This window comes from Aptenodytes forsteri, unplaced genomic scaffold (genome assembly GCF_000699145.1).
Source record: "Aptenodytes forsteri isolate BGI_AS27 unplaced genomic scaffold, ASM69914v1 Scaffold349, whole genome shotgun sequence".
Classification (NCBI taxonomy): Eukaryota; Metazoa; Chordata; class Aves; order Sphenisciformes; family Spheniscidae; genus Aptenodytes; species Aptenodytes forsteri.
This window is the reverse complement of record NW_008794452.1, coordinates 1,624,224-1,637,069: the sequence shown is the minus strand read 5'-3', so window position 1 is coordinate 1,637,069 and position 12,846 is coordinate 1,624,224. Positions and strand designations below refer to the sequence as shown.

General features: G+C 41.7%; 1 protein-coding gene across 1 annotated transcript in view; it reads right to left on the bottom strand.

Annotated features, from left to right (window-relative positions):
- Nucleotides 1–955: 955 nt before the first annotated feature.
- The window catches only part of ZNF365 (zinc finger protein 365), a 26,933-nt gene continuing 15,042 nt past the window's right edge, over nt 956–12,846 (bottom strand). Inside the window, exons 2-4 of the mRNA XM_009290514.1 lie at nt 9,442–9,622; nt 7,349–7,386; nt 956–3,466 (exon numbers count right to left, since the gene is read on the bottom strand). Coding sequence (XP_009288789.1) covers nt 3,220–3,466; nt 7,349–7,386; nt 9,442–9,622 — 466 coding nt within the window. The 3' untranslated portion in view covers nt 956–3,219. The remainder of the gene's footprint in view (nt 3,467–7,348; nt 7,387–9,441; nt 9,623–12,846) is intronic.

Below are 12,846 nucleotides of genomic sequence, written 5' to 3'. Positions count from 1 at the left end.
TCACTTTGATGTAAGCATAAAACCCACCTACATGTCTTCAAAGCGTCTTGAAGGGCAAAATGTAACTGTGCTTCAAATTCGTTTTCAAAGATGAGTGGTCAAATTTTCAGAACACTTTCAGATTTTAGGTTTAAAAATATTTTAAAATTGACGTTTTCGGATTCCAGTGTTATCTCCTCCCAAAGTCCCCTCAAGCTAACACCAGTTGCGTTCAGCCTAGTGCATGTACAGATCCTTCTCAAGTGTTCCACCTCTGTTAACGGGACATGAAGTGTAGACGTGGTAACACACATCCAGCAGTCAAGTTCTGCTGATGACCAGACATTAACTTTAAAAATGAGCTAGTAAGTTGTGTAAACATGATTGGGAAGCAGCCTTTTTTCCTGATTAACATTATTCAGGCTCTCAGGTGTCAGAGGGACCTCATCTCCTTGTCCAGCCTTCTACAGCACCTCTCCCATGGGTTATCATCTCGACAGGAACCTGGTTCCCCCCCATGGGAAAATTTCTCTTTCCAAGTATAACCAGGGAGATACCTGATGAAATGATGACTCAGCAACTGGCAATGTGTGAGGTAGACTTTATCACCTACATTCCCCAGGAGCCCCTCTGCCCTCAATTTCCTTTGCCTGAGCCTTCCCTCTATGCCCTCCGCCTCTGCTTTGGGCAGGTTATCTGACCATGTGGGTTAGCTCAGGAATAATTTTCAAGCATCGTTACAGTAGGAGAGGGGCAGGTGACATGAAGTGCAAGCTATGTGGGCAAGATGCTGTTAGCTGTCTTTCAGGTTAATTTGTAATGCTTTGAAAGGTGACAGCCCAACTTCATTGACGTGGTGTTTTATCTGAGGAATAAGCAGAAATCCAAGCAGGGCTGCTGTTCGTGTCTTTTTATCTGCTGTTGGGTAGGCTTTTGTAAGAAACGTTGTATTGTCAGAGTTAAATAACACAGTAACTGAGAAATAGATCTTTATTATTAGAATGTTTATATTCTAAAAACTTTTATCTGGGGTTACAGTACAGTCCAATTTCTTTCTAATTAACTAACCTGGCATTTGTTCAGCAAGTAACTGTAACTTAGGATTTGAAAAGTTTAAGAACGTGCAACTTCTTCTACTCTCTTTTTCTCTTCTTCCCCCAAAAGGACAACTTACAGTCAAGATTTTGGCGTGATAAATAATAAAATAAACATCTCATTTGTGAACTAGTAGTTGCACTTAACTTTGGTGACTAACAGAGTAGATAGGCATTTAAAAATAAAAATATTCTTTCAGTGTCAACTGGATAAAGGAACGGATGTATATATTTTACTTTATTATCTTTCTAAAGTTCACCTTTATTATCTTCAAAAAGGGTCATTTTTTTCAGGTTTGTAAAAGGATGTGGGAAGCAACAGAAAAAACTAAAGGATGTTTCTATTTTGTGGCTTGCCTAAGAAAGTTGTCATAACATATGATCTGACCCAAACCCATGCAACACAATTAACAACTCCTTTTCACCACACACAGTGCCTAGCATAAGGCCAAGTGCGGCCTTGTGACGTGGTTAAATAAACATTAAAATGTCATTACAACCTAAATACCTGAATTGGTTTTACACTGTGACTTTCTACTGAAACAGTGTTGAGAAACTTTAAACATATATCTGATTGTTCCACATACACTATTTAAAATAAAAGTGAGGAATAATACTCTCTTTCTTCACTCTGCTATTTTCTGGGAGCTCTGTACACTGACAAATGTATGACATCTGTAGTTACCTGATCCTAGCTGACTGATTGGTCATCTTCTGCTTTAAAAATATTGCAACTCAGGTGCTTATTGCAGCAGTAATCATAGTGATACACTGCCTGTTAATACTCAGTTCTGCTTACAGTCATAGTTATAAAAAATGAAAAACATTTTTCACAAATCTTTGTACACATACTGTAAAAATCACCTTCCACAAAAACAATTTACATCTGTTATGAGCATTTGAAAAATAAATTACACAGACTTGTCTCACCTATCCTTTCTTTTTCTTGAGAAAACAAAGCTCATCAGTAACATCGACAGGATGTTCATATCTGTAAACATGGCATGAGGATTCATGTTACCAAAAAACTGTACACAGAAAAAATCATCTTGATAAATACTCTGATAAATAAGGATCCTTTTAATTGGCACAAACCAATGTAAACATGCGCATTCCTGTCCTGCAATCATCTCTAACTTCCTTGCTCTTGGGTTTTTAGTTGAAATTCAGGGATCTTTCAGCCCTGTAAAGATTTTTCAGAGATAAAAATGTGAAGGGTTTCAGTTATGATCATAGCCATTTTAGGCCTCTTGCCTAAAACCAAGCACAGGCATTGAACATGGTGCCATGCAATGTAACACGTTGCTTTAGCCTTTCACTTGCTGCGCCACAGCTGGTAACAACCTGCTGCTGGCACGTGATACTGAAACTTCTCCTCTGGCTCATTGCAGGCCGTGCTTGTCAGGGATGCAGTACCAGCTTCTGGTCTCCTCGTTGAATGACACCAGAGGCTGGTACGTATAGCAAAACCATACAGCTTCTGGAATTTGAAAGCTGTGCTTGAGACACCGGAGCAGCCCAAACTTGTATCAACAGACGACGTGGCTGCTGGCAGGATCAAGCTGTTTAATATATGGAATAAAATGTGGAAATGTGCCCCATCGGGCGTATGGCAGAAAATCCAGGGTAGCAATCTACTGCTGTAAACAGCCTTCAAGCAACTCAAGTAGACCTTTTGCATCTAAGTATGTCTGTGCAGGTAACAGTTAATCATTGATCTTATACCTACCTAAGCTGAAAGATTGACTATTTAGGTGCCGATTAAATGGATTCTTCTGAACTTCAGCAACAGCACAGATGGAAAATAAATTACCAGGCCACATGCTGCCGCTAAAATAATTAAACATACAGCCACAGTACTGCCCAGCAAGATAAATGCAGTCATTTAAAATAAGCTCTATAAATAAATAATTAAATAAATAGAAAAACCTCCATGTAAACTGAATAAAATGTCACTTCTCTTACAGCGCCCAAAGAGGGAATGGCATTACTAAATAATATAAATTTTCCATACTGTATATATTTCTCTATATCTGATATGTTTTGGCATGGCCAGATGGATAGGAAAAAGTAGGATGGTTAACTTCATTCAATATTTGTTCTGTTGAAGCCAAGCTCCTGCGTTAGTATATATTGCTAGCCATTCCTATAGCGGTTTGGCCTTTTTACCCATCTTGGATTTTGCGCTTGCTTTCCTGGCAGAGCAGACTGGTTCACCTTTCTTTTGTGCTCTCCATATTTCTCTTGAGCAATCAACAGGTTCATAGAAGCATTTCACTGGTTGCAAGCTGGTTTTTTCATCCTTTGCTTTTTTCAACAAGATTCTCCCTTTTTGAAAGGAATGAGGCTTTGCATCAGGGACGTTATACGAAACGTGTTGACTTCCTCGGCTCCTGAAATTAATAATAGTGATTATTAATAACTATTATTCAATCTTGCAAAGTGAAAGATGTCCCAAACCCATATATTTTTGAAGACAGAAACAGCCTTGTTTTACAGGACCAGGCTGAAAGTTAAAAACGAGTTTCAAGATGAATTACATTTCTCAATACTCAAAAGCATCCCTCACTATAAGAACCCCTACATGTGTTACTGGTGGACTCTTAACGTATGTTCACCTGCACTTTTATTCAGATAGCATTCTGCTGATTTTGGAGTGCTGAGACCTTCCCGAGGTCTATATTCTCGTAACTTGGTGATCTACAGGGATTTTAAAGATGCACATGTTCACGGCAACCTTCTGCAAAGAATGAACATCCCATGATCTTTGGAAGACCACGCAGCACCAATAACAGTAGAAAGTGGGTGCAGGAACTGTAGGAACTTCTTGGTGGGATCTCAGTGCTGCCCTGGACTGTGGCTGCTACTAATGGCCAATAGCTCAGGAAACTCCACGCTCTGCCTTTGTGCTGGCCACCCATCTAGGGAAACTTTAGCTTTGCTTTTAGGCTTTGATTTGAAACAGGAGAAGAGGAAAGGGGAATACAGAAATTGGTGGGAAGAAGGGTACAAAAGCTTAAAGGCCAAAGTAAGCCGAATTCTTTGTTTTCTCTGTGATGGTTCAGACCCAGCAGGATTTGCTGAAATCGGTGAGCTCAGGTGGAGTGACAGCATGGTGCCTGGTGCTGCAAAGGCTGAACCATGCCCTCTGCTCTGAAATTTTACATTGAAACTGCAGTTCCACAGTTTAGCTAAGATCGATCATTACAGTCCCTTTGAACATAATCTTGAACTGTTTTACAGCAGATACACGTAGTGTAACAGCAGCACTATGAACGTAAGGCACCAGTTCATGTCTGCCCAGCTACTGTGACTGAAGTGAAGAACAGATGTGCTGATGTACAAGTCGATCTCTTAAGGGGTCCCGTAGGGCTATTTTCCATAGCTCATTATTTCTGAAAGCCATGTATCTGTAGTATTACTTCTCCTGGGAGTTAAACAATATTGCACACTTGACAAAGCCAGTTTTGGAAAAAGCTGTGGTTGTTCAAGTGCATGCAGTGCAAGCCCTCTCCTGCTCTTTAAAAGACCAGAAGGGTGTCACGAAAGCCTCTGTATTTGTTGGCGGGAGGCAGTGAGGGCCAGTCGACAGCACAGGAACCGAGCCTTACCTACAGAACAGTTTTCCCTGGTTGGCAGCTTTGCCAACCAGACTTCACTATGGGGAAGTTTTGGGGGAAAATGCCGTGCAGGTCCAAGCTGGAGCTTGCAGGTGCTGTGCCATGCTGGCCTGGTGCAGGCCTGGGCTCTGACCACTTGCTAGGGGTTAGAAATGACTTGTGTAAATGCACAAGTGTTGGCTACTCTGGTTTACGATCACTTCTTGAGCGCTGTTGTTACAGTCCATTACTTAGTTGTTGTTAAAAGATGTAGTGCTTTGTTTTTCTCAGATGTTGTTATGGTGAAAAAGTTACATCATTTATTCCCAAAGCACATGCAGGCCTTATTGCAGGTGATGTTAGTCACTCCTTTGCTGCACTGAATGATGCTATTAAAACCAGAAGAAGGTCAAGGTTAATATGATCAGAGGGGATTGCCTAAAAGAGCTAAACTGTATTTAAATTGAACAAGTTTACGGTAGAGAAGACGGACGTCTGTCCCTAATTCACAGTCAGGGTAAGAAGGTATCTAAGACGGATGAAGATGCAGGTCATTGCACACGAAATGCAATGCTGCCAGCTCCAGATGCGGGAAATGTTTTTTCATTGAAAGCGGCAGCTCCTCGATACAAGTGACTCTGAGAGTCTGAACTTCTACTCAAACATATTCCTAAACTGTCGCATTATGGAGAAAGACTGAAATGATGTGACTAAATGCACCCCACTGCCACAGACACTTAAGAACAATCCTATTCTTGCTGCATTTCACAAACATCAGGTATTTTTCAGGACAGGTCTCATGATTTCGAGAGACCTAATTCTTGGCTTCTTCACAATGGGAGCTGGCATTTAAAGTTGATTTAGGCACAGATGTGCCGGCAAAGTGCACAGTCCCTTTGAGAAATGGCTGGTGAGCATCAGCAAAGTTCTGCCATGCCCTCAGTGGGGCACTTCCTGAAAACAGCCAGGAGAAACTGGAGAAAAGGAACTGGGAAGCAAGGCAGAGGCCTTGGAGCAAGAGGGATTGCAAGTCCAGCCATTGATCCCAAATAACATAAGCCATCAGTGGCGCCAAACCCCCTGAGACTACACTGAATTTTCTGGATGGGTAGTAACACTTCCCAATTTTTTTAACTGGTACATATCATTAAAACCTTGTTTTATGTACTGAGCTGAGTCAGAGCTCTTAATAAAGCTGGTGTGGTGAATGCAAATGCTAGATTCATCCACAGAACAGGCAGAGCAAAACAAAACTTTCCCAGCCCTCTGAGCATCCTCTCCTCTATCCTCCCTGCTTCATAGGACAAGTTGGGATATTTTTAATCTGGTAACTCCAAATAAAGGCTACTACTAAATTCTAGTTTTGACAATGTCTTTTCAAAGGAGAAGTATATCAGTAGTTAAACAGAAACCTCTAAACAATTTCATATATGCCTTTGAACTCCCACTATTTGTCAGCAATTAATGGGTTTTACCAAACTGCATTATATTTAGACCAAAGACTTGTCAATGGAAGGACTCATCTCACTGAGTCACTGAATTCACTGGTTATATTTTAATTCTATTTTCCTTGATTCCAATCATATTAAGACATCTAGAAGCCTGTAAAGTGTATACACAGTCAACTCAAAGTCTACTTTGGATAATCAAGTTTTTCCAGAATCTCAAATCAGTAGGAAAAGAAAAACCTATAAAAGCTATGAAAATAAAAAGTAGAAAAAACAAAGCTAAAGCCCCATGCTGTTAATTATTAATGCAAACACTGCTTATCAGCAAAAGGGTACTTGACCAGTTGCCTGCTAGGACTAAGATATATGAAAAACAAAAACAACCCAAAGAGCAAAAAGCCCCCCCCCAACCCAGTAGGCTATACATTGTATTTTTAGTTTATTTTCCAGCCCATCCATCTGTTCATGTGTCTCTCAGTCTTCCAGTAATCCTTGAAGCCGTTGGTCAAACACAAACAAATCTGGAAGGGACGCAGAAGTCCCAGACTTGTGGTGACGCAACAGGTTTCATGGCAATGGGAAAAAGACCCAAACTCGTGTCCCCACTAAGGAAGGTTGCCCTGAGGAGGATGCACTGCCTGATCATCGTTTGGCCAAGCAGCATGCGTGATGCTCTGAACCAGCCGCTGGGACTCATGACCAAGTCGCAAAGACATGGGAAACCAGCCACAATTAGTTCTGCTGCTCCCAGGACAGCTGCTTGAGTAACCTGAGATGTTGTCAGTGCCCGTGCTTTGTTGGGGCACTTGTTTGATTACACGTGATTATTAAGGCGACGGTGTTACTGTCAGTTAGGAAATGACAGCTGTCTATCTCCTACCTACAGAATGTTAAAGATATTTTCAGCTGAACTTGGCCTGTGTTTGCTGAAGAGATTCAACTACTGTAGCTTTGCAATAGGCTATTATAGTCAGCAGGAAGGAGTCATTCATTTAACAGAAAATTATTCTTCTTTTTTTCTTTACAGAATATCTGATTTTAGGTTTGATCTAGCAGAAATCTGTTTTTCCTCTATTACATGACATAAATATAGATCATACTCTGATATAGAACCTGATCCAAACCCAACCTGATTCAGGCTTTTGGATAAGGTGAAATGCAAAAGCAGAAATGTAAGCATGTCAAGTTAGTATCTTTAAGTAAGAGACAAATAAAAACATATACATACAGGCATCTGGGTTTCTTATTTAATGAAATGTCTGTAAACTGCAAAGAAAATTGCAACAGGTTATTAATATTAATATTACATTATCAAGTAATTAAAGTACAGGGATAAAATATGTGCAGTCTTCAAAATCGTATTTCCATTCTCACCTGCTGTTAAAACTAGAAGAATATTCATGAAAGAAACGGGGGAAAAAAAAAACCTTTTACAGATTATTACTCCAACTTATTACATCTGTTTTCAAAATTCGTAACATGCGCGTTGGTGGTGGTTGGATTTTTTCCCCATTATTTTTATCATAACTATAATCAAAGTAAATTGCTAAAGAAGTGTGGGCTGAACAGAGATCTTTCACATTAGAGTAAACAGTGTGGATACAATGAGAAGTAATTATTGTGTTCAAGATAATTAATAAGGGACAGTGCCTGAATAAACTATTAAATTAACTTCCTCTCAGAGCCTTTAATTTTGCAGTGATACATTTCCTTCACACAAGCGGCTAGGAAACTCCAGCTACAAGCCCTTGGCTCCGCCTACAGTGGCACTGAAGGGTGGAGGGTGAGAACGCAAGCATTTCTCTCCCTTCCCACCCCAAATCCTGAGACCAGCTAGGAACAACATAGCCTCAGTGCCAGCACAACTTCGCATGACTTCATTTTTTACAACAGTTTGGTTCACAGCGTGGCAACACTTTGTTTAGTCCCTCTTTTAGTGGAGGTCAGGAAAGGAGGTGTTTAATGCCAGCTCAGCCTAAATCGGTCTGGGTACTAAATCAGTTCTTTGTACTGATCTCCCACCAGTGCTACTGGACTGAGCCTTTGAATATCATTTAATGAAGTCACTGAGCCAAGCAAGTCAGATTTGGCATCTGAAAATGATTATGTTCTCATAAATGTTCCCTCTGTCCCTGGTATTGTCCACACTTTGCAGATGGATTTTTGCCCAGCCTAACTTTGCTTGTCATCCGTCTTGGATGGAGTCTGGAGCCATCTCATGGTGTGCTTTTCTGTAATTACCTCCTGAAGGTCAGGCTGGTCAATATTTGGATGGATGACCTTAGAGGAATGCTGAAGTCACTCAGAAAGCAGGGCAGCTGCCTCAAAAATTAGTGCCTTCCCCAAGGGACACTGCTGAGCCAGGGATCCCGGTAAACACATCAAGAGCAGGGGAGATGATTTAATACCGAGGCCCATCTTTACAGTCCCCCTCAGTGTTCTCACAGACACTGTTTGAGATGTCCTGCGTTAGATTTCAGCACATCTACATTTATTCAGGCCTTGCCTAAAGTTCTTTGTCTTCCAAGTGGCTATGGGAACCTTTGCTTTCCACCATTACATACCTGTTCAGTGCTGTGCATGACCAAATGCCTTTCCTCTCACCTCCCAGGATGAGCAGTTACTTAGCATAGGAAGCATGGGGTATTCATTTAAACTGAAATGTTCTTTGGAAGTCATGTGGATAAAACTCACCATATAAATGTAACGCATTGTAGGGAAAATACTGAGTTTAAGTATTAATAATGAGGGCTTTTAAAGAAATGTATTTTAAAAAACAATGTTCAGACAGCTTTGATTTCTAATCTGGGGGGGGACAGGCCTGTGGGAATCCATTCACCATTTCTAAGAGTCCTGTGATAGGTTACTACAGAAAGCAAGCCGATTTGCCAGCAGGCTGACATGTCCTCTGTAGGGATCCACATCTTTCCTGAAAATCTTTAGACATCTCCAAAAAACTGCCAAGTCACTAAGTGACATAAAGGAAAGCATTTGTTGCAAAGGTAACAGCAGCAATAGCCAAAGCTGGAAAAAAAAATTAAGTATCTGGCAAATATTTCATTATTCTCTGCTCTCCCTTTGCCATCTTTGGCTATTGCTGCTCTTACAACCTCTGCTCCTTTCACTCATGTGAAGCTCCTTTCACTCAAGTGAAATGGCAGTTTAAAATATAAATAAAACACGTCTAAAGAAACGTTTTACAAATCCAGATCTGTCTGGAGTACCAATTAGCCTGGGCCCACTGGGCCCACCCGTATTCAAACTCAAGTACTTTCCCTCTGGTGGTGGGTGACAATGAAGGGAAGGACTTTGCTGGCTTACCACGTGCTCACTGATGTTGGTGTGGTTGCATACCATCTGCTGATTTTGGTAATATTCTAGCTGCCTTTCTGCCAGATCCACGCGTTGCAACAGGTTCTCAATGAAGTGCTGGAGTCTGGCTTTTCCCCGCACTTCTTTTTCTGCTGCTTCTTCCAGGAAGTGGTTGAAAGTAACAACTTCTCTGCAAGACAGAAACATTGCAAAGAGGCCACATTTAAATAATGGGAAGGGCCTTTATCTCACTGCTGTCAAAAAATTACTGATGCTTCTCCTGTTTTTTATGGCGATAGCCTACGGTGGCTAATTACTGTCCTTCACCTCTATTAAGAGATTTCAACCTTTTTGTGGACATTTAGTGAAGATCTGGAACCCTGAATGCTGAATTTAAGTTTATGGGCAGTGGGTTTGGGGATTTTTTGTCACATTACTAGGTCTCTTGGAAATAGTCCTTAGCGGTCCACAGGGTAGAAATGTCATTAAGCATCACCTCTCGAGGTATCTGGAGACAGCTACAGCCACCTTACCTTTTTCTTACTTACCCATGTGTATATCAGCCCTGAAACATGACGAAAAGTGGATGAATCCCCAAATTCACCTTCCCAGTTCATCATAATCTTACAACGGTAGTTTAATGTTGCTACTGGGGTGGTTCCTAACTTAAAAGAGCTACTGTGGCTCTTCAAAACTTCATTTTGCCTGCAATCCTGCAAGTATGTCAAAATGCAGTGTTATGATCTGGAGCTAGTGGGAGCACGGGAGATTACTAGATAATCTACAGATTACAGACCAAGGAGTATGTGCATGGGAAGAGCAAGTTTTAGGTCAGGAGTTTAGAAATGTTTCTTGTCTGCTAACATGACTGGAAGAAACAGATAGCGCTGCTGACTGTGAAAGGTCCCAGCTCTGTACTGAGACATAGCTCATTTTAAGTGCTCTGCATACTATCAGTTTACTATCAGTAATCAGGCCACCACTTGGACCTCTGATCGGGAGTTTCTGGGTGGCAGAAGTTTGGTTACAGAGTGAAGCACGTGTTACGAAAAATGGCAAATCTGAGCATGCAGGACTTCCCCAGTTAAATGCCTGGATAAACAGTTCTTGCTCTGCCAATGAAACCATGTTAATTTTCGCTTTGTACAAAACTGAAGGGGTGGGAGTTGGGGGAACCAGTGCTTGCCACGTGAAAAGGGCATGACTGCTTGGTAGAAATACATCACTTGAGGAAAAAGCATTTTAGACAGAAACTAGGAAACAGTTTGTAGCAGTAAGAGCCTCTCAAAGCTTAGCTTGTTTATAACAAATCCAAAGTTTCTCTGCATTTCGTTGTTTTAACTCAGTATAGTTGTAGATAACTGGTTTAACTCAGTAAAGCTGTTTTAACAGTGAGCTGGTTTGCGCTAAGAAGAGTTAGGCACAAGTGGTCAGCTATGGAAATTCGCCATCTAGGATTCAGGCTGGGTCTGCCTGCTCTAAACCACAGCAAGAGGCTGTTTGCACGGCTGATCTAATGGTAGGAATGAGGTAAAAACAAGCACGTATTGTTTGGACGAAGAACATCAATGAATATTAGTTTATATTAACTTACCCACAAAATCTTGCTTAAGAAACAGAGAAGTACCTTGTTTGTTAAGCTCAGCTAATCCATTCCATTTCAAGGTTCTGTACAGTTTCTGTGATTATTAGCTTGCCCAGAGCGACCTGGTAATAAAAAGCCTGAAGAATGCTTAGGAAGAAGCCAATCTAAACTCATTAAGAACAATTTTAGGGCTTTATTCTCACTGCGCTTACAGCATTGTAACTCCTTTGATTTCATGATGCCACTCTGTGTTAGCGTAGGAGCAACCTGAAGCCCTCGGCACTCTGGCAGGCTCCTCTTTTATAGTGGACAGGAAGCTCAAAAGGACAGAAACTCAGCAGGTCGGCTCCAAATCCCTTACCCTTTGGGTAAGGAAGGAGAACTATGCATGGCCCGCCAGGCCACTGGCCCTCCTGCAGGAAGGCTGGGGCAGAGCGGGGAGCTGTCAGCCTGGGACACCACGAGGAAGTACCTTCCGGGGCTGCTGTTGGCTTGTGCATTTCGCTGCAGTGGGAGGCCACAAGCATCGAGGACTTGGCATTTGTTTTTAAAAGGGTGATAGCTTCATGAATGCTAACATTTGTAATTGTGTCAGCACAGGTAATTCAAAAGCATTCATTAATCGCCTGCTCCGTGGCATGAACAAATCACCCACAAATTTTTCCTTTCCTACAAATATCTCCTTAGTGAGCTGTGCTATAGAGGGGGCAGGGGGAAGCAGTGTTTTTTCTGGAAGACTTCGATCACTATCAGGAGGAAAATAGACACATAGTGTTAATAAATTCCCTAGTATTTTCCTTGCTTTCTAGACTACTCAAGATAACTTGGCATCCTACATGCCATTATTTGTAGGAACTGTTATTAGCAGCAGTAGTAGCACTTCCGTAATTTTTCTCTGTTTGTTTAGCTGTCTCTATGCAGCCTATGAACCTGCCTTTAATAACTTTTATCTAAACATTTTCCTTTCAGCTGAAATGGTACCAGCACTCTGTAAATTCCCTTTATAAAGACAGGAGTCAGAATATACCCACCCACCAGGTCTCGGTCGCACGCCTTGTGCTGATAACCAGCACTTCTGTTAGCAGCTACTTTCTTTGTTTCCACTTCATTCTCATCTCTCAGAAGAACAACATCAAGCCCCGAGGAATGACTGCTAATAAGTGTCTCTACTTGCTCCAACACCTCTTCCTCAGAGAGCTCGCTCCGTGCCATGGCTATGCCTTGGTTACCTGAAGGGAGTTCCCAGAAGAATTTTTACCTTCCTCCCACCATGAACAATAGGGAAATGGTTCAAAGAACTCATGTAGCTTCCTGCAGCTGCTGTTCATCTGTTTAATTGCCTTTCTTGTTGTCGTGGTTTAATTTCAGTCGGCAACTAAGCACCACGCAGCCGCTCGCTCACTCCCCCCCACCCGGTGGGATGGGGGAGAGAATTGGAAGAGCACAAGTGAGAAAAACTCGTGGGTTGAGATAAAAACAGTTTAATAATTGAAATAAAATGCTAATAATAATATGATAATAATAATAATACACAAAACAAGTGATGCACAGTACAATTGCTCACCACCCGCCGACCGATGCCCAGCCAGTCCCCGAGCAGCGGCCCCCCCCGGCCAGCTTTCCCCAGTTTATGTACTGAGCATGACGTCACATGGTATGGAATGTCCCTTTGGCCAGTTTGGCTGTGCCCCCTCCCAGCTTCTTGTGCACCTCCAGCCTTCTCAGTCGGTAGAGCATGGGAAGCTGAGAAGTCCTTGGCTCGTGTAAGCATTACCTAGCAACAACTAAAACATCGGTGCGTTATCAACTTTGTTCTCATCCTAAATCCA